The sequence below is a fragment of the Orycteropus afer genome, unplaced genomic scaffold, assembly GCF_000298275.1.
Source record: "Orycteropus afer afer isolate SDZICR_OR568_19922 unplaced genomic scaffold, OryAfe1.0 scaffold00062, whole genome shotgun sequence".
In the NCBI taxonomy this organism is placed as follows: domain Eukaryota; kingdom Metazoa; phylum Chordata; class Mammalia; order Tubulidentata; family Orycteropodidae; genus Orycteropus; species Orycteropus afer.
In genome coordinates, this window is record NW_006921649.1 from 8429317 (window position 1) to 8451534 (window position 22218).

Consider the following 22218-nt stretch of genomic DNA (forward strand, 5'->3'; position numbering starts at 1 on the left):
TAACACGATTCATAAACAAAACAAGCTCAGCATAGAAAATTATATGGAACAAAGAAATCGACACCATGAAAAAGCACATAACAAAAATGACAGCAACAAATTCATATTTCCCAGTAATTACATAATAGCTCTGGTAGCATAGTGCGAGAAACGACTTGACGGCACATAACAACAACAACAACAAGCATAGTGCCTAAGGCACTTGACTGCTAACCAGAAGGCTGGCGGTTTAAACCCCCCAGCCACTCCTTGGAAGGAAGTTTGGGCAATCTACTTCCATAGTGATACTGCCTCGGGTCCGACTCGACGGCACATAACAACACATAACAACAACAACAACAACAACAACAGTAATTACATATCTGGCAAGGGACTTATCTCTAAGATTTATAGTGGAAGAGTGGATGACCAAACTATGGTACATACACATATGGAATGCTATGCAGCACTAAGGAATGGTGTACAGTCTGCAGAACACTGCATAATATGGGTGACATTATGCTGAGTAACATAAGTCAATCACAGAAGGACAAATACAGTATTAGTTTGTTGTTGTGGAGGGTCAAGGAAGGGTTTATATATGGAGGAGCCTTTCTTTGTTGGTTTCCATGGGTGGGAGGGGAGGGAACGCTGCAAAAAAAAAAAAAAAAGAAAATGCATTGATCCATGTCAGTTTAGTTTTGTGTATTTTACTGTACATAAATTTAATTTCGATAAAATGCATTTTTTTTAAAGAAGTAATGTAATGCATTGAGAAAATTTGCTACAAATGACCTTTCTAAAGTACTAAATAGCAAAGATGTCACTTTGAGGACTAAGGTGTGCCTGACCAAAGCCAGGGTATTTTCAGTTGCCTAATATGTGTTCAAAAGCTAGAAAATGAATAAGGGAGACCAAAGAAGAATTGATGCATTTGAAAAATAGTGTTGAAGAATATTGAACATGCTATGGACTTCCAGGAGAACAAGCTCATCTGTCTTAGACAAGTATAGCAAGAATGCTCCTAAGATATGAGGATAAAACCAAATATCCAAACTCACTGCCATCGAGTTGGGTCCAACTCATAGCGACCCCTCCTTGGGTTTCCGAGGCAGTATCACTACGGAAGTAGATTGCCGCATCTTCCTTCCGAGGAGTGGCTGGTGGGTTTGAACTGCCAGCCTTCTGGTTAGCAGTCAAATGCCTTAGACACTACACCACTAGAGCTCCAGATAAGAGGATAGCAGGCTTCATCTCTCATAGTTTGGACATGTTATCAAGAAGTACCAGTTCACAGAGAAGGACATGATGCTTGGTAAAGCAGAGAATTAGTGAAAAAGGGGAAGTCCCTCAGTTAGATGGATTGGCACAGTGGCTGCAACAATGGGCTTAAATACAGCAATGATTGTAATGATGATAGGACCTAGAAGTATTTCATTCTGCTGTACATAGGGTCATGATGAGTCAGAACTGACATAATGGCACCTAATAACAACAACACAGGCTTTAGATGACATGGAATACCTCATGATTCAACTCAGTACACCTCACTGAGCTTCTTTTAGCTTAAATAAGTGCTAGAATTCTCGATCCTCCTGGCACAGCTGGACTAATATGCACCGTGCAGGGTCGGGTAAGGTTGCTAGAGGGTATGGAGTAGTAAAGGATCATGTATGGGAATCGTATGACTACCCCACACACAACCCTTCAATGGGGTTCTGTTAGTCTTAGGATCAAGCCCCAAATCTTATAAGGCTTACAGTATCTGCCTCTTTCTCTTATTTTTCTCATCACTTTCTTCTTGGATGAATTTCTTAGATGCATCAAGTACATTCCTGCCTCAGGGCCTTTGCACCTGTGTTTGCTTTGCCTGAAACATTTCTCTTTTACACTCTTTTTTCTTGACCTATTTCATTTACATGTCATTTACTCAGGTCAGGCCCTTCTATTGTACATTCTCACTATATCCTGAACTTTTCCTTTATAGCACTTGTCACATTTGCACATAAATAGGTTTTTAAATATATGTTAGATAAAGGCTGAGGCCCTATATGGCCCATCACAATATGATGTTTCATTCAAGGAAAGACAGTCCTACATCTCAGGGTTGATTTAAAATAACCCAAATCTTTACTCCATCCTTAAGGAAATGGGAAAGAGGAGTAGGATGATAATATCCAGCAAAATGTACTAAAATGTTCCCTTCCCCATCTCTGTCACTTTCAATAACCTCTACAGAGAATGCAGTTAATCTTCAAAAATATTAAGCAGCTGCACTGGAATTTGCATACAGATGGGGGAGGGAAAGAAGTTGTGCATACACATATGTAAGAAACTCTATGTCCCTGGGACAGTGCGACTGCTTGTCTAATGTTGTCTCCCTGATAAGACCATGATCTCTAGCAAGGAGGGACCATGACCCTCTCAAATACTACTATATCCTCAGCAACAAGTATGGGTTGGGCATATAGTAGATGCTCAATGAGTACTTTCTGAATGAATGCTGAGCCTGTGGGGGGTAATGTGGTGCTGCTGCTCTTCTTCCCACAGTGAGAACTACTTGGTGCGATGGGGCAGCAGGGGCTTTCCAAAGGAGATCGAGATGCTGAACAATCTGAAGGTGGTCTTCACGGTGAGTGTGTACTCTCTTCTCGTTGACCTTCTTCGACATTCATGGAGGAGGATGGCCTCAGTGCAGAACTGCATTCTCAGCTTTATGTGGAGAAACAAGGGAAGGAGTACCTTGGTGGTGCAGGCCATTAATGTGCTTCGCTGATAACGAAAAGATGGAAGGTTCAAGTCCACCCTGGCAATTTTCTTCTGAAAAATTAGCCATTGAAAACCCTTTGGAGCACAGTTCTGCTCTGACACACATGGGATCATCATGAGTTGGAGTCAACTCCATGGCAACTGGATTTTTCTTACGCAGGGCATTGTGTCCTCTCTTCTCTCTTTGTCCTTCTCTTTTCCTTCTTCCTTCATTATCTCTCTCTAACACTCATGTGGACACAGAGAACGCATACACAGCACTATATAGACAAACACAAACCTCTCGGATAAAGCCTAGGTGAATTGGCTACAGCAGTTATTTTGATTTTCTGGTTAATTTATAATGCATAATTCATAATTCCCATTTTTTGGTTCAGGCCTTTCTAAAAGCCTTTTTAAAATAAAGCAGTAAAAAGTTAAGATCTCCCTAGAACATTTCCTGCCTTGGCAAATTGCATATTCCATACATAATTGAGTCATAGATGACTAAAGATCTTACAGGTCTTTTGGATCATCTTTCAAAATAGCAATACTCAGTGGGCAAGACTGTGAAATGTTGAAATCAGTTGTTCTCTGGATGATTTATTTCTGAGAATGTACCTGACTTTTTGCCTCTGAATAAAAGAAAGAATAGAAAGAACGAGAAAAGGTTATGATTTCCAGCAGAGACCCTTCCCTTGTCTTATTTCCATGAAGATGTGTTTCTGTGAAGGAGTCCCTTCATGGAAGGGCGTTAATGCACTCGGCTGCTAAGCGAAAGATGGGAGGTTTGAGTCCAATCTTGAGGAACCTTGGAAGAAAGTCTGACAGTCTACTTCTGAAAAATCAGCCATTGAAAACCCTATGGGACAGAGTTTTACTCTGACACATGTGGTCACCATACATTGGAATTGACTCAGCAGCAACTGGTTTCAGCTGGTGTTGAGAGGGTGACCTCAAGGATCCTATATTGATGTTGCATGCAAGCTCCTTTGGGGTGAAGAACATTTATAAGAGTTTTCACTATATTACTGTCAAGGGAAGTTGCAGAGGAGGAGCCAGGAAGGTATTTGGGCACTGACCAAACTGATGGGTTTGATCCATTGGTGACCGACATGCTAGATTAACCTACCTTGCTCTACAATAATTTTCCAGTTACAGCCCATTAAGTGCAATGTCTTATGTTATGTCGCAATTAGATTGGAGTTGAGTTGATTTATTTTGTTTGTTATTTCCTGAAAAATGGGCCAGAGGCATGGAATAGGATCATAGGTCCTAATTGCTTAGACTACATTTTCTTGGCATATATAAATGTGCCTCAATTCTGTTTATCTATTACTAGTTAGAAGGAGGAGCCTATTTATTTTCTTGATAAATAGGAATGTCCCATGGGGCTTCCTGATTAAACCAGGAGACAGATGTTTCATGAGAGGGAGAAGGATGGGGAATCAATCAGTGGTTCATTTTGCAGAGAACCAATTCATGATGTAAACAGGAGGGAAAAGGCTTCAGTAAATTTGTGTCCTGCAGTATCAATGAGAATGTGATTCTGCCCTCATGGACTCTGTCTGTCCTATTGCCTCTGCCTTCCAGAGCAAGTGAACTTGAGAAGCTTAATTGACTAGTTCAACAGATTGGCACTTCCATTTGTTGAGAGGATAGAGATAGATAGATAGATAGATAGATAGACAGATACATACATACATATATACATACATATATACATAGTTACATAGATACATAGATAGTTGCTATTAAGTCAACTCTGACTCATGAAGATTTTACCTACAACAGAACAAAACATTGCCCAGTCTTGCATTGTCTTCACTATTCCTGGTAACTTTGATCCACTGTTGTGGCTATTTTGCCAATCCATGTCACTGAAGGTCTCCCTCACCCTTGCTGGCCTTCTTCACCAAACATGATGTCTTCCTCCATGATTGATCCCTCCTGATGATATGTTCAAAACAAGTAAGTCTACTGTGATCCATAAGATTTTCATTGTGTAATTTTTGGAAGTAAATTTTCAGCCCTTTCTTTCTAATCTGTCTTGGTCTGGAAACTCTGCTGAAACCTGTCGACCTGCTGGCATTTGAAATACCAGGGGCACAGCTTCCAGCATCACAGCAACATGCAAGCCACCACAGTATGACACACTGACAGGTGGGTGGTGGGTGGAGTTGATGAGGGCCTTCATTTTGGGACAAAGAAGGTCATCCCTAGCTTCATGGTGCTCTCACTTATTCATTCAAGAATGATCTGCTGGGTACCTACTCCGTGGAAGATATGTGTTAGGTGCTGGGCATATAGCAGTGAATAAATGAGGTTCCTGATTACATGGTATGGTGAAGGTGTGCCAGATAATAAACAAATGAATAAATAAGAGAAATGTCAGAAAGCAAAGCGACCCATGCAGTGCAGATCATTAAAAGAGGGTGACGTGATGGCATTTGACTGAGGAGTTACCGCCAATGGGGTGTTGAGGTGATGTTTAAGTTAGAGATGAGATAAGACTTGGCAGGCATGAGTCTTTCTGGTCTTATTTCTCTCTGCTGTGGATGTCAGCTCTTTCTAGTCTCCAATTTGGGGGTAGACTTCCAGGTCCATGAGCAGAGGAGCTGGCATGTGAGTCAAGCTGATGGTTGACTTCTACCTTTGTAAATGTTCACTCTCCAGGTGTCCCCCCCCCCCCAATAAATGAGGATACCAGCACATGGTCCCACAAAACAGCCCAGTTTGGGAGTTGCTGCTTACACGTGGTAAACCCTACTGAACAATAAAAGAGGAAGCTAATGAGTTGTTAAGGGTACTGGATGATATCAACAGTTAACGTACTTGCTGCTAATTGGAAGGTTGGAGGTTCATGTCTACCGGGAAGCGCCTCAGAAGAAAACGTCTAGTGATCTGCTTCAGAAATATCAGACGTCGATATTCTGTGCTTTTGGAGCACAGTTCTACTCTGACACACATGGGGTTGCCATGATTTGGAATTAACTTGATGGCAATTAGTAGTGAATTGCTAAGCCAAGGGGCACTTGTTTTTGGTTCCATACTCCTGCCTGAGCCTCCTCAATGTATTAGGTTTGTAAGGTCAAAGTAGAAATGACTGGGAGACATCAGACATTGGAGCAAAATTCTGAGCAAGGATTGCCCATGTACACACTTGCCAGAGAATAAAATATACTCAAGCATTTTGCTGTGACTTAAATAACTTATCAAGATTCTCTAGTGCCAGAGTATCTCTGATGAGGAATCTCTTAAATATCTGATATTTTCATCTAAGCAAATAAAATCTCTTCAGAGAAGAAGGGAGACATGATGGCTTATCAAGTAACCTTTTGGTTTCCAGGGCTTCTGTGGCTCTGGAATGCCTCTGAAAAATATCAATCTGGATATTTAAAAAATATAAACAATCTTAAGGGGATGAAAGAAACAATCAGAGACGGAGGTCATTATAAACGAAGCCAGCCTTCAGCTTTTATGGAGGGAAAGGATTTGGCTATACAGAGGAGATTTGAGACAGAGGTATGTGTATTTGTGTGTAGGGGGTGGCTTAGAAGAAAGATCCAGACTTGAAAGCAAGCATTCTGTGTTTGGGGAGCAATAGAGAAATCTTTGTGACAAAAATAGAGTACTTATAGTCAAAGAATAGTGGGGAATCAGTTGGATAGGACAGCTGGAAATACATTATGTCTAGGACCTTTCATGTCAGCTGGGGAAGATTAGCACTAATAAGGTAGAAAATAGCTATTGAAGTTGTTGGGGTGGAGGGGAAAGGAATGAAATAATGAATGTGGCCTCGGAAGATGAGGTTTGTAGCAGATTTCAGGGTGGATTGGCAGAAGGAGTTAGGCTAGAGAATAGGCTGTTCAAGCCATCTGGATATGAGATGATTGGGGTCTCAAACTCAAATGCCTAAGGGGCAAAGTGGGGCTGCAAATAAGTGAAGTGGGACTTTCTGTGCCAGAAAGTCCACTCTTCCCTTTGCTTCCCTTCCCTTCCCTCTCTCTCTACCTGTCCAGCAGTGAGACTTGGAGAGGCGGGAATAAGACATCTGACCCCCAGCTGGTAGGAGGACGCCCCAAGCACTTGGCAGTGACTTGTTCCCAGAGATTATGCACAGCCCCCACCCTCACATATATCAGTTACAGTGATATGATGAGGATAGCTCTGCTTTGCCTGGCTCCAGGCTCTGCCTGTTCCTAGTATACGCTCCTGCATGGGGATTAACTCAGAGGAGAAGCAACTGTTCCCTAGAGAAGGCAGGCCCAGGGATCTCTTCTCTGATGAAACACCATGCTTTGATGTTCATTCCACAGCTGATCCCAGGGGGCAGGAGGTCCCAGGACATTGAAACTTTTCAATTTGAGGGGAACAGTCTAATGGTGAGGTGGTCAAGATGGTTTTCCTTCCTGCATGCCTATCTGATAGTGAGACAGATATACGATGGTAGTTCTGTTTGTGGTCTTTGGTGTCAGAGTAATTGGGCTCAATGCCCAGTCTTTCCAAGGGCTAAGTTCTTGGCCTTGGGGAAGCCCCATATCTTCTCTGTGTCTCAGTTGCCCCATCTGTAAAATTGTGAGGATGAAATAATAGTACCAACTTCAGAGAGTTGTTAGGATCAAATAACACAATGATGTCTAAGGCACTCACCACTATAGTGGTAAGCTTAACATGATAGTGTTGTTCACCAAACAGTTCTGGCTTGCCTCCATCTAGGCACACAGCTGGCTGCATGCCCCTGTCCCTGTTGAAGTTAGGTGTGGCCATTTGACTAGCTTTGGCCAATGAGATGCAAATGTAGGTTCTGTATGTCTCTTCTAAACAGAAGCTTTAAGAGCCAGTAAGTAATTTGCATGGTTCTGCTCTTGCATCGGAGGCATGGAGGCAACACTTTCATGGAGACAGCTTTTGTGTCATTCAGAGTGGTGTCAATGAACAAAGTTCCCACCCAGCTGTATCAAACCAGTAGCGTAAAGTAGAAACAAACTTCTGCTGTATTGTGCTTCTTCTTTTTTTTTTTTTTTTTATTAGGATTTGGGTGAAGATTTACAGAGTAAATTCACTTTGCATACAGCAGTTCACATATACTTTGTCTCATGTCATTGACCAAAATTTACAATGCAGCAGCTCCCCTCCCACTTCCTCCCCATAGTTACCTCCTCCCAGTGTCCATCCCTTCATACTCTTCGAGAGGCCCATTGTCTGCCAACCCTGTATATGATCTTGGATACACTCTCCATTTAGACATACATAATTGTTTAGCTTGTTCACCCATCTATCCGTCCCTATACCCATGTTTGCTTTCATTAACAACTCAGTATTGTATTTACAAAGGGGTTCATATTTGTTGTTTGTACTGCCCATGTAACTCTCTCTGTCTTTCTCATCCTCAGTGCTGCCATATTGGTCACTCAGATTTGGTACATTGCCCTTCTCTTCACCCAAATCAATATTTATCTCTATCTATCTAACAGCATTCCCTCCCCTTCCCTCCCACCCCTGGTAACCAACAAAGAAAATGTCCTCCAATATATAAACATTTCCTTAACTTTTACAATAACGGACTAATACAATATTTGTCCTTTTGTGACTGACTTATTTCGCTCAGCATAATGTCCTCCAAGTTCATCCACGTTATGCGGTGTTTTGCAGATTCTACATTATTCTTTAGCGTTGCATAGTATTCCATTGTGTGAATGTACCAAAGTTTGGTTATCCATTCCTCAGTTGTTGGACATCTAGGTTGTTTCCAAGTTTTGGCTATTGTAAATAGTGCTGCAATGAACATCGGCGTGCATATATCTGTTCTTGTTATGGCTCTCACTTCTTTAGGGTATATACCTAGTAATGGGATGGCTGGGTCAAATGGTATTTGTATTTCCAACTTTTGAGGGAATCGCCATACTGCTTTCCACAATGGTTGTACCATTTTACAGTCCCACCAGCAGTGTATGAGAGTCCCAATCTCTCCACAACCTCGCCAGCATTTGTTATTTTCTGTCTTGTTGAACTTTGCTACTAGTGCTGGAGCAAGATGGTATCTCATTGTTGTTTTGATTTGCATCTCTCTAATAGCTAATGATTGTGAGCATTTCTTCATATGTTTGTTGGCCGCTTGAATATCCTCCTTGGTGAAGTGTCTGTTCATGTCTTCTGCCCATTTTTTAATTGGATTGTTTGTCTTTTTGTTATTGAGGTGTTGGAGTGTTCTATAAATTCTAGAGATAAGTCCCTTGTCAGATATGTTATTACCAAATATTTTTTCCCAATCTGTAGGTTCTCTTTTGACTCTTTTGGAGAAGTCTTTGGAAGCACATAAAAATTTAATTTTTAGAAGGTCCCAATCATCTGGCCTCTCTTCTGCTGTTGGTGCATTTTGAATTATGCTTGGTAGTCTATTTATACCAAATATTAGGGCCCTTAAGTTTGAGCCTAAATTTTCCTTGAGAAACTGTATAGTTCTAGGTTTCACATTTAAGTCTTTGATCCATCTGGAGTTTGTTTTTGTGTGTGGTGTGAGGTACATATCTTGTTTCATTTTTCTGCAAATGGATCTCCAGTTTTGCCAGCACCATTTATTAAACAAACATTCTCTTCCCCACTTAATGGATTTGGGGCCTTTGTCAAAGATCAGCTGACTATAGGTCGATGGATCTATATCTGGGTTCTCAATTCTATTCCATTGGTCTATGTATCTGTCATTGAACCAATACCAGGCAGTTTTGACTACTGTGGCTGTATAGTAGGTTTTGAGATCCGGCAATGTGAGACCTCCTACTTTGATTTTCTTCTTCAGTAGTGCTTTGCTTATCCGAGGTCTCTTTCCTTTCCATATAAAGTTAGTGATAATTTTTTCCATATCCCTAAAGAATGTTGATGGGATCTGGATTGGGATTGCATTGAATGTATAGATTGCTTTGGGTAGAACTGACATTTTCACAATGTTCAGTCTTCCTATCCATGAGCATGGGATGTTTTTCCATTTATTTAGGTCTTTTATGGTTTCTTGAAGTAGCTTTTTATAGTTTTCTTTGTGTATTGTGCTTCTGAGATTTGGGGATGTTTGTTACCTTACAACTTAACCCTGAATAATTTACATATCTTCCCCAAAAAACCCCAAACTCACTGCCATCGAGTTGTTTGTTTCCAACTCATCGTGACCCCCATTGGGTTTCTGAGGCTGTTAATCTTTTTGGAAATAGATCTTTATGGAAGTTGATTGCCTAGTCTTCCTTCTGTGGAGCAGCTGGTGGGTTTGAACTGCTGACCTTCCAGTTAGCAGTCAAGTGCCTTATCCACTATGCTGCCAGAGCTCCTTTTACACATAGCAACAATTATTATTTCTCCCTGCCCTTTCCTTCTCTCTCTAGATGCTATGCAATGATGAGTTGAATGGAGTCATTTTATTTTTGTTGTTAGTTGCCATGAAGTTGATTCCAACTCATGGCAAACCTATGTGTGCAGAATAGAACTGTGTGTCATAGGGTTTTCAAAGTTGTGACCTTCTGGAAGCAGATAGCTTCTGGGTGGGTTTGAACCACCAATCTTTTGGCTATTAGTAGAGGATTAACTGTTTATACCACCCAGGGTCATTGCCCTCTGGAGTCATTTATAACAAATGGCATTTTTGATCTTGTGAGTCCATATAGGATTTCCTATATGTAAGCCCAGGAGCTCTGGTAGCATAGTGCCTAAGATACTTGGCTGCTAACCAGAAGGCTGGTAGTTCAAACCCACCAGCCACTCCTCTGAAGGACGGTTGAGTCATCTACTTCTGTAGTGGTACTGCCTTGGCAACCCAAGGAGGGGTCGCAATGAGTCGGGTCTGACTTGACAGCACATAACAATAACAACAACAATATATGTAAGCCATACCTAGTGCTGCTGTAACAGGAATACTACAAGTGGGTGATTTTAAAGAACAGAAATTTATTTTCCCGTAATTTTGGAGACTAAAATCCAGTCAGGGTCTTGGCTGTGTCAATTTCTTCCTTATAGGTAGTCTTGGACATTCCTTGGCTCCTTGGCTTGTAGACTATGCTCACATGACATTTATCTTCCCCTGTGTGTATCTAATCTGCTTTTATTAAACTCAGAAGTGATTCAATTTAGAACTCATCCTACTCGGGTATGATCTAATTAGTCTAAAAAAGAGAATCCCATCTCTGAATAGGATTATATGCACAAGTATAGGGGCTAAGATCCCAACACATATTTATGGGGAATACAATTAAATCCATTACATGCCCATAGAATTGATTTTCCACCTCCACCCTATCTCATCCTATTAGTTTGAGATAGAAGAATTGGGATTGAACACTCGAGTCCTATCCTTTCCAAACCTCACTTTTCTTATCTGTGAAATGGTTGTTACAGGCTTTGTTCTGTCCCTCTTCTAGGACTAATTGTATGATTGATTCATGTACATAAAGGCTAAGTACATCCCCCAGAAATTACTAAGTTTCCTTTCTTATTTTTTTCATTCAGTGTATTATATGTGTTGGCCTGTGAACTTCAAATGAAATTAGGAGAACTAATGACTGCACTGTAACTATTTGTTTCCTGCCTACAGGATCTTGGAAACAAAGACCTCAACAGGGATAAAATTAACTTGATTTGCCAAATCGTCCGAGTTGGGAAGATGGATCTTAAGGATACAAATACAAAGAAATGCACACAGGGACTGAGGCGGCCCTTTGGGGTGGCAGGTAATGAATGACACACTGTACACAGTTAATTCCTATTGGAGTGTACATTTTATTGTGGCTGGATTTAATGCTTATTTCTTTCTGTCTGCCCTCTACTCTTCCCCCGCAAGCAAAATAAAAAAAAAACACACACACACACAAAAACAACTTTTTGCCAGACAGACCCTAATACCTACATTTCTGGTGCTTAAATCAAAATAATTGGTGACTAAGTCCAGATTTGCGACAAAGGCAGTGAATAATGCGATCCTCACATCTGCAAGCCGAGCACTGGGAGCACGGTGCAGTATGAGCATTTGGCGCCTTCACTCCCCAGTGCTGTGACAAAGGAAGAGCAATATGGGCAGGATCTAATTAGGAAGAGCAAATCATTTTACCAAAAAAATATCCAGGACAGGAAATGTAGTTACCCCGAATGAGTCACACGCCACACATCTAAATTCCAGATGGAAATGGACGTTTGAAGGCTGGCCGTCACCCAATGACGAGTCCCAAATGATGCCACCACAGAGCAGCGTCAGCTTCACAGTTTGTCCATGCTGTCTCTCTCTCAGGTTTTTAGGACTTCACCATTCTTATCCGACTTTATGGTTGTTACATATGAGTATCACCTGTACTGTTAGTTACCTAACATATTTTCCTTTCATCAAACCACTTTGTTTATATGAAATTCCAATATATTTTCCTTTAATCAAACCACTTTGTTTATACAAAAGTTTGTTTTTTCTAAAAAAGGAATTTAAATATCTGTGAAAACATCAATTTGATATGCCAGTTTTCATCATCTTGTAATTAAAATATAAATTTTTAATTGTGTACCATATCCAAACCCAGTGTTTTAGATTCTTCACTTCAGGATACTCTGATTTTCTGTATTCAACAAACTAGCTGGCTCCCCAACTAGTCCCCTGACACTGCTTGCAAACTGGAGTCGTGAAAGAAGTTATACCAACCTGGCTGGTAATTTTACCTGACATTGTCACTAACTAGCTAGATGATCTTGGGCAAACATTTTCATCAGGGCTTCAGTTTCCTTATATGAAAAGTGAGAGCGTGGACTTGGCTGATGTATAAAATTCCCCTTCAACTCCAAAATGTCTGGTTCTACATGAGGGACACTCTGGCATCATAATGTTCATGTGAAGGTGGCAAGGACCTTCCCACTCTACCTCAAAGTGTGCCTTTGAGGTATAGTCTTTACTCTTTTTTGGGTTTAGGGCATAGAAATTTGATATAAACTGGAAAAAGTCAGATTTTTTTTTTTTTTTTTTTTTTTTTGGCTCATGAAACTAAAAGATTTAAGGATAAATTGTTGCAGGTATAACTGGATCCAGGAATTTAAATTTATTATCTTCCCATCGCTCAGCTCTAGTGTCTTCTTGCTGACTTATTCTCAAGATGGCTGTCCAATTAGCTGACTGTCCAATTAGCTTGCATTCTGCCAGCTTAGCAACCCAGTTGAAAAAGAGTGCCCCTTTCCCGTTAGTTACAGCAGAAGCTCCAGGCAGGATCTTAAATGTGGGTCATGTGTTCATCCTCAAAGCATTTATTATGGGCAGGAAGTACTGTTCTCTGATTGACCGGGCTGGGTCATATGAACATCTCTGAGCCAGAGGAAAATGGTCCCACTCAAAACACTGGGCCAAAGGGCCTGTTGACCAGAGAGTGGATGCTGGTCAGGATTAAAAAAAAAAAGAAAAAGAAAATTCTCCCATTTCTCTTTGGTCACTAGATCCTCTTTCTAGCCAGATGCAATAGGTGATTTATTATTGCTAAAGAAATGTTAATGGTCCCCTGATCAATGCCTGGAATGTTTGAGGTATTGAACATTCCTAGGGTTTTTGGCTCTATGTATTTGACTAGCTTTTCTCAATCTCCCTCCACTTCTATAATCCCATTCTAGTGCAGAAGTTCTTCACCTTGGTTTTATGGACCTTCAGTGGCTGATTTAAGAAGAAGCTTCAGAAGATCCAGGAGCTCTTTGGAATTGTAGGGTTCAAGGATTCTACAATTTGGTGTCTGTATATATGAACATACTTATGAAAAGAGAAGGGATGGATTTCATTAGATTTTCAGATCCTGAAGGGAGTCACTGCACTTGTGTTTTGTAGGCACTGTAGATACAATACATATATGTTAAATTCATACTTAGTTACATCATTTCATAGCCACTGCTCTGGCTCTTCCCTTTTGACCTCCACTGAACCATTGGGTTCTTGCATGTTTTCTGAGCCTGCTGACCTCCCAGGCTGCGTTGCCCAGATGTATTTGTCCAGGTGATGTGTGTTCTGAGCTCTCACTGTCTGCTAATTGACCGATGCTGGCTTGCTTGCCTTTTTAGACTTACCTGACCCCCAAGCATCTCTGGCCCTATCTCCTGCTCTATAGTTTCATCCCATTGTCATCCCTTCGTTGGAGGAAGGGAGTTGAAATCATGAGTTCTTTTCTCTTCTCTTTTTAGTTATGGATATAACAGACATCATCAAGGGGAAAGCAGAGAGTGATGAAGAAAAGCAACACTTTATTCCTTTCCACCCGTAAGAGATTTCCCATTTCTTTCCATTCTCTTAAACCACACCCTTTCTACCACAAAGGGTGAACTGGTTCCCTGAGGAGATGATACCTAGGTGGAGCTTCCCAAGAGGAGGAAAGGATGAGAATGATGGCTTCAGTGTCAACCAATTTTTCACCCATTCTTCTATCAAATGTAATTTACCCAACAGACTTGTTGAAGGCCTGGAAGAGGGCCAGGCACTGTGCTGGACATGAGGAGTAAAGTGATGAACCAGACAGACATGGCCCTACCTTCCTAGAGCTTATAGTTTAGGGCAGGAATTAAACAGGTAATCAAGAAAAGTTAATGAGTTAATTGTAAATGTGAAAGGAGTTACAAAGCTATGAAGAAGCAGCATGTCAGGAGCACAGAACAATGAATCTTAACCTGGTTCTTGTGAGTAGAAATACCCATGACTTGGGAGGAGGGCAAGGACAGAGGTAAAGTGTCCTTTCTCTGCTCTAAAAAATGATCTGCAAGAAAGTGGAACCCTGAGGCCAAATGATAGACAGGTGTATAAGGTGAACATTTATACCAGGTAGGTACACTCCTTAGAATGATCAACCGTGGGAGATCAGAAGGGCAGTATCTGCACAGGGAGACAGCACAGAGGGCAGGAACACACAGGAAAGAAGGACACAGAGAAAAGGTAACCACAGAGAGGAAGTGGGAAGAGAGCTGTTACATTGTGGGGATTGCAATCAATGTCATGAAAGAAAATGTGTATGAACTATTGTATGAAAAATGAATTTGCTCTGTAAACTTTCACTCAAATCACAATAAAAAAGAAAAAAAAAAACAATTGAAAAAAAGCAGAAAGTGGAACCCTCAGTTTGAGAACATAGTCATGATTTTGTTACCCCAGGGAAGGAGGATGGTGTTTTGATATAGATAATGAGTTTGGTAGCACTGGATAAGATATGTGAATAGACTTAGCAGGAACAGCTAAAGACTTTGCCACTTCACTGAGCAGATAATAGTTTGTGGGCTTGGAAATCCTAGTTTTTTTGAGTCTTTCTGTAGGATAAAAAATGGCCTCTACTTGCAGCATTGGTATTCCCAAATGTCAGAGCATGTTGTTTTGTGGCAATGAGGGCTGTGCCTATTGACAGCATACATGCCCTCTGAGCTGACACAAGGCAGACTGTCTTTTCACCTAAGGGGTGTGGTAGGTTGGGAACTTTCTGGAGCACTCGAATGACAAGTTGGTGGCCCCGTGTGAGCACCATGTGAGCATTTTGTACTTTCTTTTCCTTTCCAGGGTAACAGCTGAGAATGACTTTCTACACAGCCTGCTGGGCAAAGTCACAGCCTCCAAGGGAGACAGTGGAGGGCAAGGTACTGTGCCAATGGGCAGAGTGGGCTTGAACTGGATACAGGCTGGGAGCCCCTGGTTCCTCTGAAAAAAGAGTAAACTGAACACTGGGAAAGTCAGCTCTCTGTCCAGAGTTTGCAAAGAATGGGAGCATGTCACCTATGGAGATGGAAACTTGAAACAATGGGAAGCCTGTCCTAGTACCTACAAGGAGAGAGGAATTGGCATTTTCTGAATATCTACTATGTGTCAGACACTTTAATATGCTATCTTATTTGATTTTATCCTTTTTTTGCAGTTCTGTGGGATAAGTGGCAAAACCAAGCAACTGCCATTGAGTCGATTCTGACTCATGGGGGCTCCATGTGTGTCAGAGTAGAATGGTGCTCCATAGGGTTTCCAATGACTGATTTTATGAAAGTAGATGGCCAGGTCTTTCTTCTGGGATGCCTCTGGGCAGTCTCAAACTGCCCACCTTTTGGTAGTAGTTGAGTATGTTAACATTTGCACCACTCAGGGACTCTAAAATAGAAGGCATCATTCCACTTTTACAAAAGCTGAGTTTAGGGAGGTTGGATAATTTGAGGGAAGCTGACACTGCTAGATGTAGCAGGTGGCATTCCAACTCTGAGGTGTGTCACTCCAGAACCCTCTGCTTTCCACCTTCCATCCTCCCTGCAGCTGGTTTGATGCATTTGTGGGTAAGTATCTCTGCTTCCAATGGTCTCCTCTAGATTGAGGGGAATGGTGGGTAGATCAAGACCAAGAGAATACTTTGAAGAAATTGGATCTTCATGAAGAGTATTCTTTTCCAGGCCTCTGGGTGACCATGAAGATGCTGGTGGGTGACATTGTTCAGATCCGTAAGGACTATCCACACTTGGTGGACAGGACCACTGTGGTGGCCAGGAAGCTGGGCTTCCCGGAGATCATCATGCCAGGTGAGAGACAGCTGTCTGGCCCTTCCCTTAGGGAGCAGGGGAAACTTGTTCAATCTATGTTTCTTTCTTTCTTTCTTTCTTTTTTTTAAATTGTGCTTTAGGTGCAAGTTTATAGAGCAGAGTTTGTTTTACATTCAACATTTTGTGTGTATTTGGTTTCACTGCCCAATTACCATCCCCAGCCCTAACCCAGTCTCTTCCCTTCCCTGCCCAGTAACCCACCCCCCCACCCTGTGCCCCTCATAGTTATGCACTCCTGTTTTTCCTGCATTTCCTCCATGTGAATGTTACCCCTCTGGTACCCCATGGTCAATTGCTTCAAGGGATGCATCTCTATAGAGTATGTGGGTGCGTCACCCTGGGTTGAGTGGTCTGTGTGTACATTTTGTTTACTGTTGGGCTGAGAGCCAGCCCCTGGGAGTGAGTTTTATTCCAGGCCTGAAGTGCATCCCAGAGCCATAGTATTGGTGGTCCCACCAGACTCCATCCAACCAGTAATTCTGGTCATTATCGTGTTTTTGGATTTTGTACCACATTTTTCCTCCCACTCTATCCAGGATCTCCAGTTTTGAACCTTTCCTGAGTGGTTGGCATTGGTAGCCGGGCACCATGTAGTTCTTCTGGTCTCAAGGTCTATCATGTCCTAGGGCTGATTGCTTCCAAATGCCCTTGGTTTTTTTTTTTTTTCCACTCTTCTTCTCTTCTGACTATAGGAGACCGTTAGCTGCATCTTAGATGGCTGCTTGAAAACTTTTAAGACCCTAGTCGCTATTCACCAATGTAGGTTGTGGAACAAGATTTTTATGTATTTTGTTGTGTCAGTTGAGTCTGGTGTCCCCTAATACTATGATCCTAAGTTGGTAGATTCGTTGGCTCTCTCTTCCGCAGTGTGTGGCTGTCTGTGAGGGTCAATCTATGTTTTTTAAAGAGCCAAATCCTTTCTTTTCTATTGTGTTTCTCTATTTCTCTTCCTGAAAGTAACCACTAAGAACTATTTTTTATATCCAAAAATCTTCTCTTCTATGCATATACATAATAAACACGAAGACACATAAATATAGACAGATGCATTTTTTTCCCACTAAAGGCATCACACTTTATATTCTTTTTATACCATTACTTTATATGCTTTATATTGTATTCTGCAAGTTATTTTATCACTTAATAATTTATCATGGGCATCATTTCTCTTTTACTACTTATAGAACAATTCCTTTTTTCTGGAGGGATATTGTCATTCTCTTAAATTGTAAACTGTTTCTTATTACCAAAGGAATCTATGCTCATTGTAAAATATTTAAATTTCATGAAAAGGTGTAAAGTAAAATGTTAAAAGTTCCCTCAATCCCAATCCCTCAAGCCTTTCTTTTCAGAAGTAAGTATTCCTATTAACATTTTCCATAAGTGTCTGCATTAAAAGAAAAACAAATAAGATGGTATAATAATGTTCTTTTGAAACTTCTCCTCAGGGCTTAAATCTGTGTCTTAAACTTCTGTCCGTGATTATACTCTGATTTACCCACCTCTTTCCAGAGTTGCATGGTGGCCCATTGTGGGTCTGTGCTGTCATTTATTTATACTTGCTTTACTTGAGGCTTTAAATCTTTGTGCATATCCTTGTGGGATTTTCAATGCTTATTGCCTCTTACCGCCCCATTCCTGAAGAGTTTCTGCAGGCCAATCCTGACCTGGTGTTCCTAAGACACACAGAAAGTCCCTCCATTCTGTGTGCACACAGTAAAAAAATCTGTGGAAGTGTATGCTTAGTTGTTACTCAACAGTCAATAGCCATTCATTTGGAGCTTTCCTTTACCTTTCCAGAAGGTGTCACTAAAGGATGAACATTAAATGATTTTAATGTAGAGAAAAACAAGGCCAGTTTTGACCATCCTACCTCCTTTTTTGCAATTGGTTTCCTAGGGATCCTTCATCCCCCCTGCCACCTACCTCAGGTAAAAATGCATTTTCCAAACTTTTCTGATTTTAATTTCAATAATAGAAATGAAGGTGAAGCACTTCCTCTCCCTCTCCTACTCCCCTACTAGTTCATCAGTGTCTCTTCTGCTGCTTTCAACTGTAACTCCTGCCTCCTTCTCTCTCTCCCTCTGCCTCAGGGGATGTCAGGAACGACATCTACATTACTCTCCTACAAGGTGACTTTGACAAGTACAATAAGACTACGCAGAGGAATGTGGAAGTGATCCTGTGTGTTTGCACGGAGGATGGCAAAACGTTACCTGTAAGGGACTCGGCTGCTGCTCTGGGTGACAGGGCCACTGTTACGGGGGCTTCTGCTCATAGACTGGTTTTCCCCAGCCAGGTTTCTGCTAAGTGCCAGATGACATTGGGACTGTTGTTAAGTAAGATCTACCTCTTGTAAGCTTAGTTAGCACTGTGTCCCATAATAAGACTGCATGTTGTTATTTCTTTGCACCAAAGCAGTTTTGCAATGTCTGTGCCTTTCCTTTTATGACCTCTTGTCTTAGAGTTCTCTTGGAGCTCTGGTAGCATAGTGTATAAGGCACTTGACTGCTAACCAGAAGGCTGGCGGTTCAAACCCTCCTCAAAAGGAAGGTTGGGCAATCTAGTTCCATAGTGATACTTACTGCCTTGGAAACCCAAGGACGGGTCGTTATGAGTTGGGTCTGACTCGACAGCACGTAACAACAGAGAAACAGTACCAGTAAGATAGATAGATCAATAAATAGACAGATAGATATTTATTTTAAGAAACTGGCTCATGTGATTGTGATGGGCTAAGAAGGCCAAGGTCTGCTAGGTCAGGCAACAGGCTGGAGACTCCTGCAGGCTTGTGTCCCAAAATCCATAGGTCAGCCAACAAGAAGAGTGAGGAGAGTGCTGAAAAAATGTCTGCTTATAGTCTAAAGGCAGAGTACATTCTAAGGAAACTCTCTGTGTGCTCTTAAAGATTTCAACTGGTTGGCTGAGGCCCACCCACATTATAGAAGGTCATCTGCTTTACTTAGGTCTGCTGCAACTACCCTAGTGTTTGATCAAACAATTGGGCACCATTGCCCAGTATAACCATTATGTCCTTTCTCCTTTTTTCACTTGATCTGAGTTTATGGATTAGCTTTTTGCAGTTAAAATGTTGCTGTCTTTGAAACCTGAGCTGACTTATTCAGATAAAACTCCTAATAAGAAAGATGATCAATGCAGAGCCCTAGGCTGGTGTGAGGACTCAGGGTGTCCTCAAAGCAGAGGCTTCCAACACTTCATCTCCTTAGCATATAGCCAGAAATTCTGGGGCAAAGCTTTATTCTTAAATTGGTCTCCAGAGGGCTAGGAGAGTGTATTCAAGAATGCAAAGCACATTGCTATAAATATTTATACAGCATATGTCCTGTATAATATTTGTCATGTGTGTTTACATTTATTTACTTATATTTCTTTTAAGGTTGTCAGCACTTGTGTCCAGTGTGTGGGAGGGTTTTGCTTCTCAATTTCTCCTCTGGGAATACTTAGCTGAAAATAAAATCAGCTCTCCAAACTAGTTTCAGTGTGGAAATGTATTCCTCTTAGGGCACAGTAGGTGATCAGATAGCAAAGTGGGGTGTAGGGGTATGAGGTATGGATATTGATAAGTCAGTGACTCATTGAGTCATCGAGTCTGGAGTTCAGGCTGATTTGGCTGACCTCTAGAAGGTCAGCTTCTTGGTGAGCTTGTTAAGTCTAAGAATAACTTACATTCGCAGAGGAATGTATAATAGGCCAGGTGTTGTGATAAGTGTGATGCATTATTATTATTACTCCCATTTTACAGATTAAAATGAATTAAGTTAAGCAATTTGTTCATGGTTGTACAATTAGTGTATGGCAGAGCTGGGATTGAATCCCCCGTTTCAGACCCTGTTACCACTTCACTATAATGTTTCTGTTTTTTTTTTTTTTTAATGTTCTAATTTAATTCACAGTTTTGAAACGAGGCCTGTGACCACTTCTGTCAAATTCTACAAAGATTCATTACTATTATTTAAATGTAAAGAAATCCACAAATGCCTTTTTTGTTCATAAGGACTGACCCCATTAATTACTATCTAGTTGAACAAAATCCAAGTGTTTAGCTCATCTTCTTTTTGTTGGATTCTGAAGTTTTTCTGAAAAATGAAAAAAGTGAGAAATACTTTGCTCAAAGGAGCATAGAGGAAGTGCAGGGGATTTTTATCTGAAAGGAAAATTGTGTTGCATAAATGTATGGACCATTGATTTGAAGGCATTTTTATTTAACTACTTGTTAAGGAACTCTTCAACCTCAGCTTCATTTTTAAAACACTGATATGCTTACCTCCAATGTTGCCAAAGGACAAGTTAGCAGAAACAATCAACAACAAGAAAGCAGGTGCGTTACCTCGTTTCTGGTCTGAGTAAACCCTTGTTACTTCCAGGTTTGCAACACTTTCAAGTCACACCTGGCCAAGCTGAACAGGCAAACTTATCAAAGATGACTATATAAGCAGGCATTCTGGGTGCTGACATGGAAATACAACTCTAGGGCACAGTGATAATTTGCAGTTTCATCTATTAGGGAAGTTATGGGGGAGTTGCATTGACTGACTATTGAAAATTGCTAAGGAAGCCTGTGGGAGGCTTTTCTTCCTCTATTTGCAGAAATAAATGTTACTACCTAATTAAGTGTCAGACAGTACATTCCAACACTCCTGCGTGATACTAGCAGGTTCCTTTAGGAACAACCCCTGTTAGGGCTATTGACTTAGGGATACTGATTTCCTCTCCTGCTCTAGGTCCACATGCCTTTTGGCAGAGTGGGACCAGAGGGTGGAGAAGTGAGCCTGCCCTTTGCTCACTTTGGCTTCTCAAGGACTTTTCTCAGGACAGGGAGGGTAAAGAAAGGGCTCATAGCAGAGAAGCTAATGGGGTGGGCTCTGGGCTCAGACACTGTTCAAATCCTAGCCTCTTGTATTATTGATTGTGGTATCTTGGGCAAATTTATCCATTTATGAAAGATGAGTGGCAGCCTCATTCTCATGGAGTTGTAGGTAAGACCAAATGGTAGGAGTGAAGCACCTGGAATACAGTAAATACTCAATAACAGGAAGGAGGGTGACATTTTGGAAAGATGGACCAGACCCAAATGCAGGGTGAAGCTCTTAGAAGGGATCAAAGTGGGTCATATGGGCAATCCAACATGAATGCCTGAAGCAAGTTTCCAGAGAAGTAAAAAAGGCTCTAATGCTGGGCCCATAGGCTGTCTGCTTTTCTGAGAACAGTCAGCATATGATATGGAACATATGGGATAAGGAGGTAGGGTAGACTAGTGGTTAAGATAATTACTTCTGGGGCCAAGCAGCCAGGCTCAAAGTCCATTTCAACCAGGATTAGCAGATGACCTTGAGCAAGCTACATAACCTCTCTAAGCCTGAGATTCTCATCTGCAAATGGAACCCACAATGGTACCTTACTCTTGTGAATATCAAATGAGGTAATCTACATATTGGTGTTCACTAAACTAGCCGTTATTATTAGAAAGGTACAGTGAGCCCTAAGCTTGATTCCCACCTTGTGAATGCTATTCGGCATCTTCCTCATGATGTGGTCTTGTTTCTGGCTCTTTAAGTGCTTTTGTATCCACAGTGTCATCTTTTTCTCATGTGATTCCTATCAGGTAAACAGGGCATGCGTAGGAGTCTGATTTTCTCCCTTGTTGAGGTGTCTTTTCCAAAGCCACAGAGCAAGTCAGCATTATAGCTGATTCTGCCTAAGATTTTCTTAAAGGAATCTGAAACTTCACCACCTCAATCAGGAGATTTGTTATTCATTGAAGGCTGTAGGGGTGGGGAATATGAACAATTTAGTCTTACTGAGATCTGGTGGCATAGTGCCTAAGGCATTTGACTGCTAACCAGAAGGCTGGTGGTTTAAACCCACCAGCCATTCCTCGGAAGGAAGACTGGGCATTCTACTCCTGTAGAGATACCACCTCAGAAACCC

General features: G+C 41.4%; 1 protein-coding gene across 1 annotated transcript in view; it reads left to right on the plus strand.

The window, feature by feature from the left end:
- DOCK2 (dedicator of cytokinesis 2) overlaps positions 1-22218 on the plus strand; it is a 669066-nt gene that overhangs the window by 43410 nt on the left and 603438 nt on the right. The window contains exons 9-14 of the mRNA XM_007939749.2: positions 2530-2611; positions 11303-11438; positions 13900-13975; positions 15254-15330; positions 16123-16248; positions 18363-18487. Of these exons, the coding sequence (XP_007937940.2) occupies positions 2530-2611; positions 11303-11438; positions 13900-13975; positions 15254-15330; positions 16123-16248; positions 18363-18487 (622 nt within the window). The remainder of the gene's footprint in view (positions 1-2529; positions 2612-11302; positions 11439-13899; positions 13976-15253; positions 15331-16122; positions 16249-18362; positions 18488-22218) is intronic.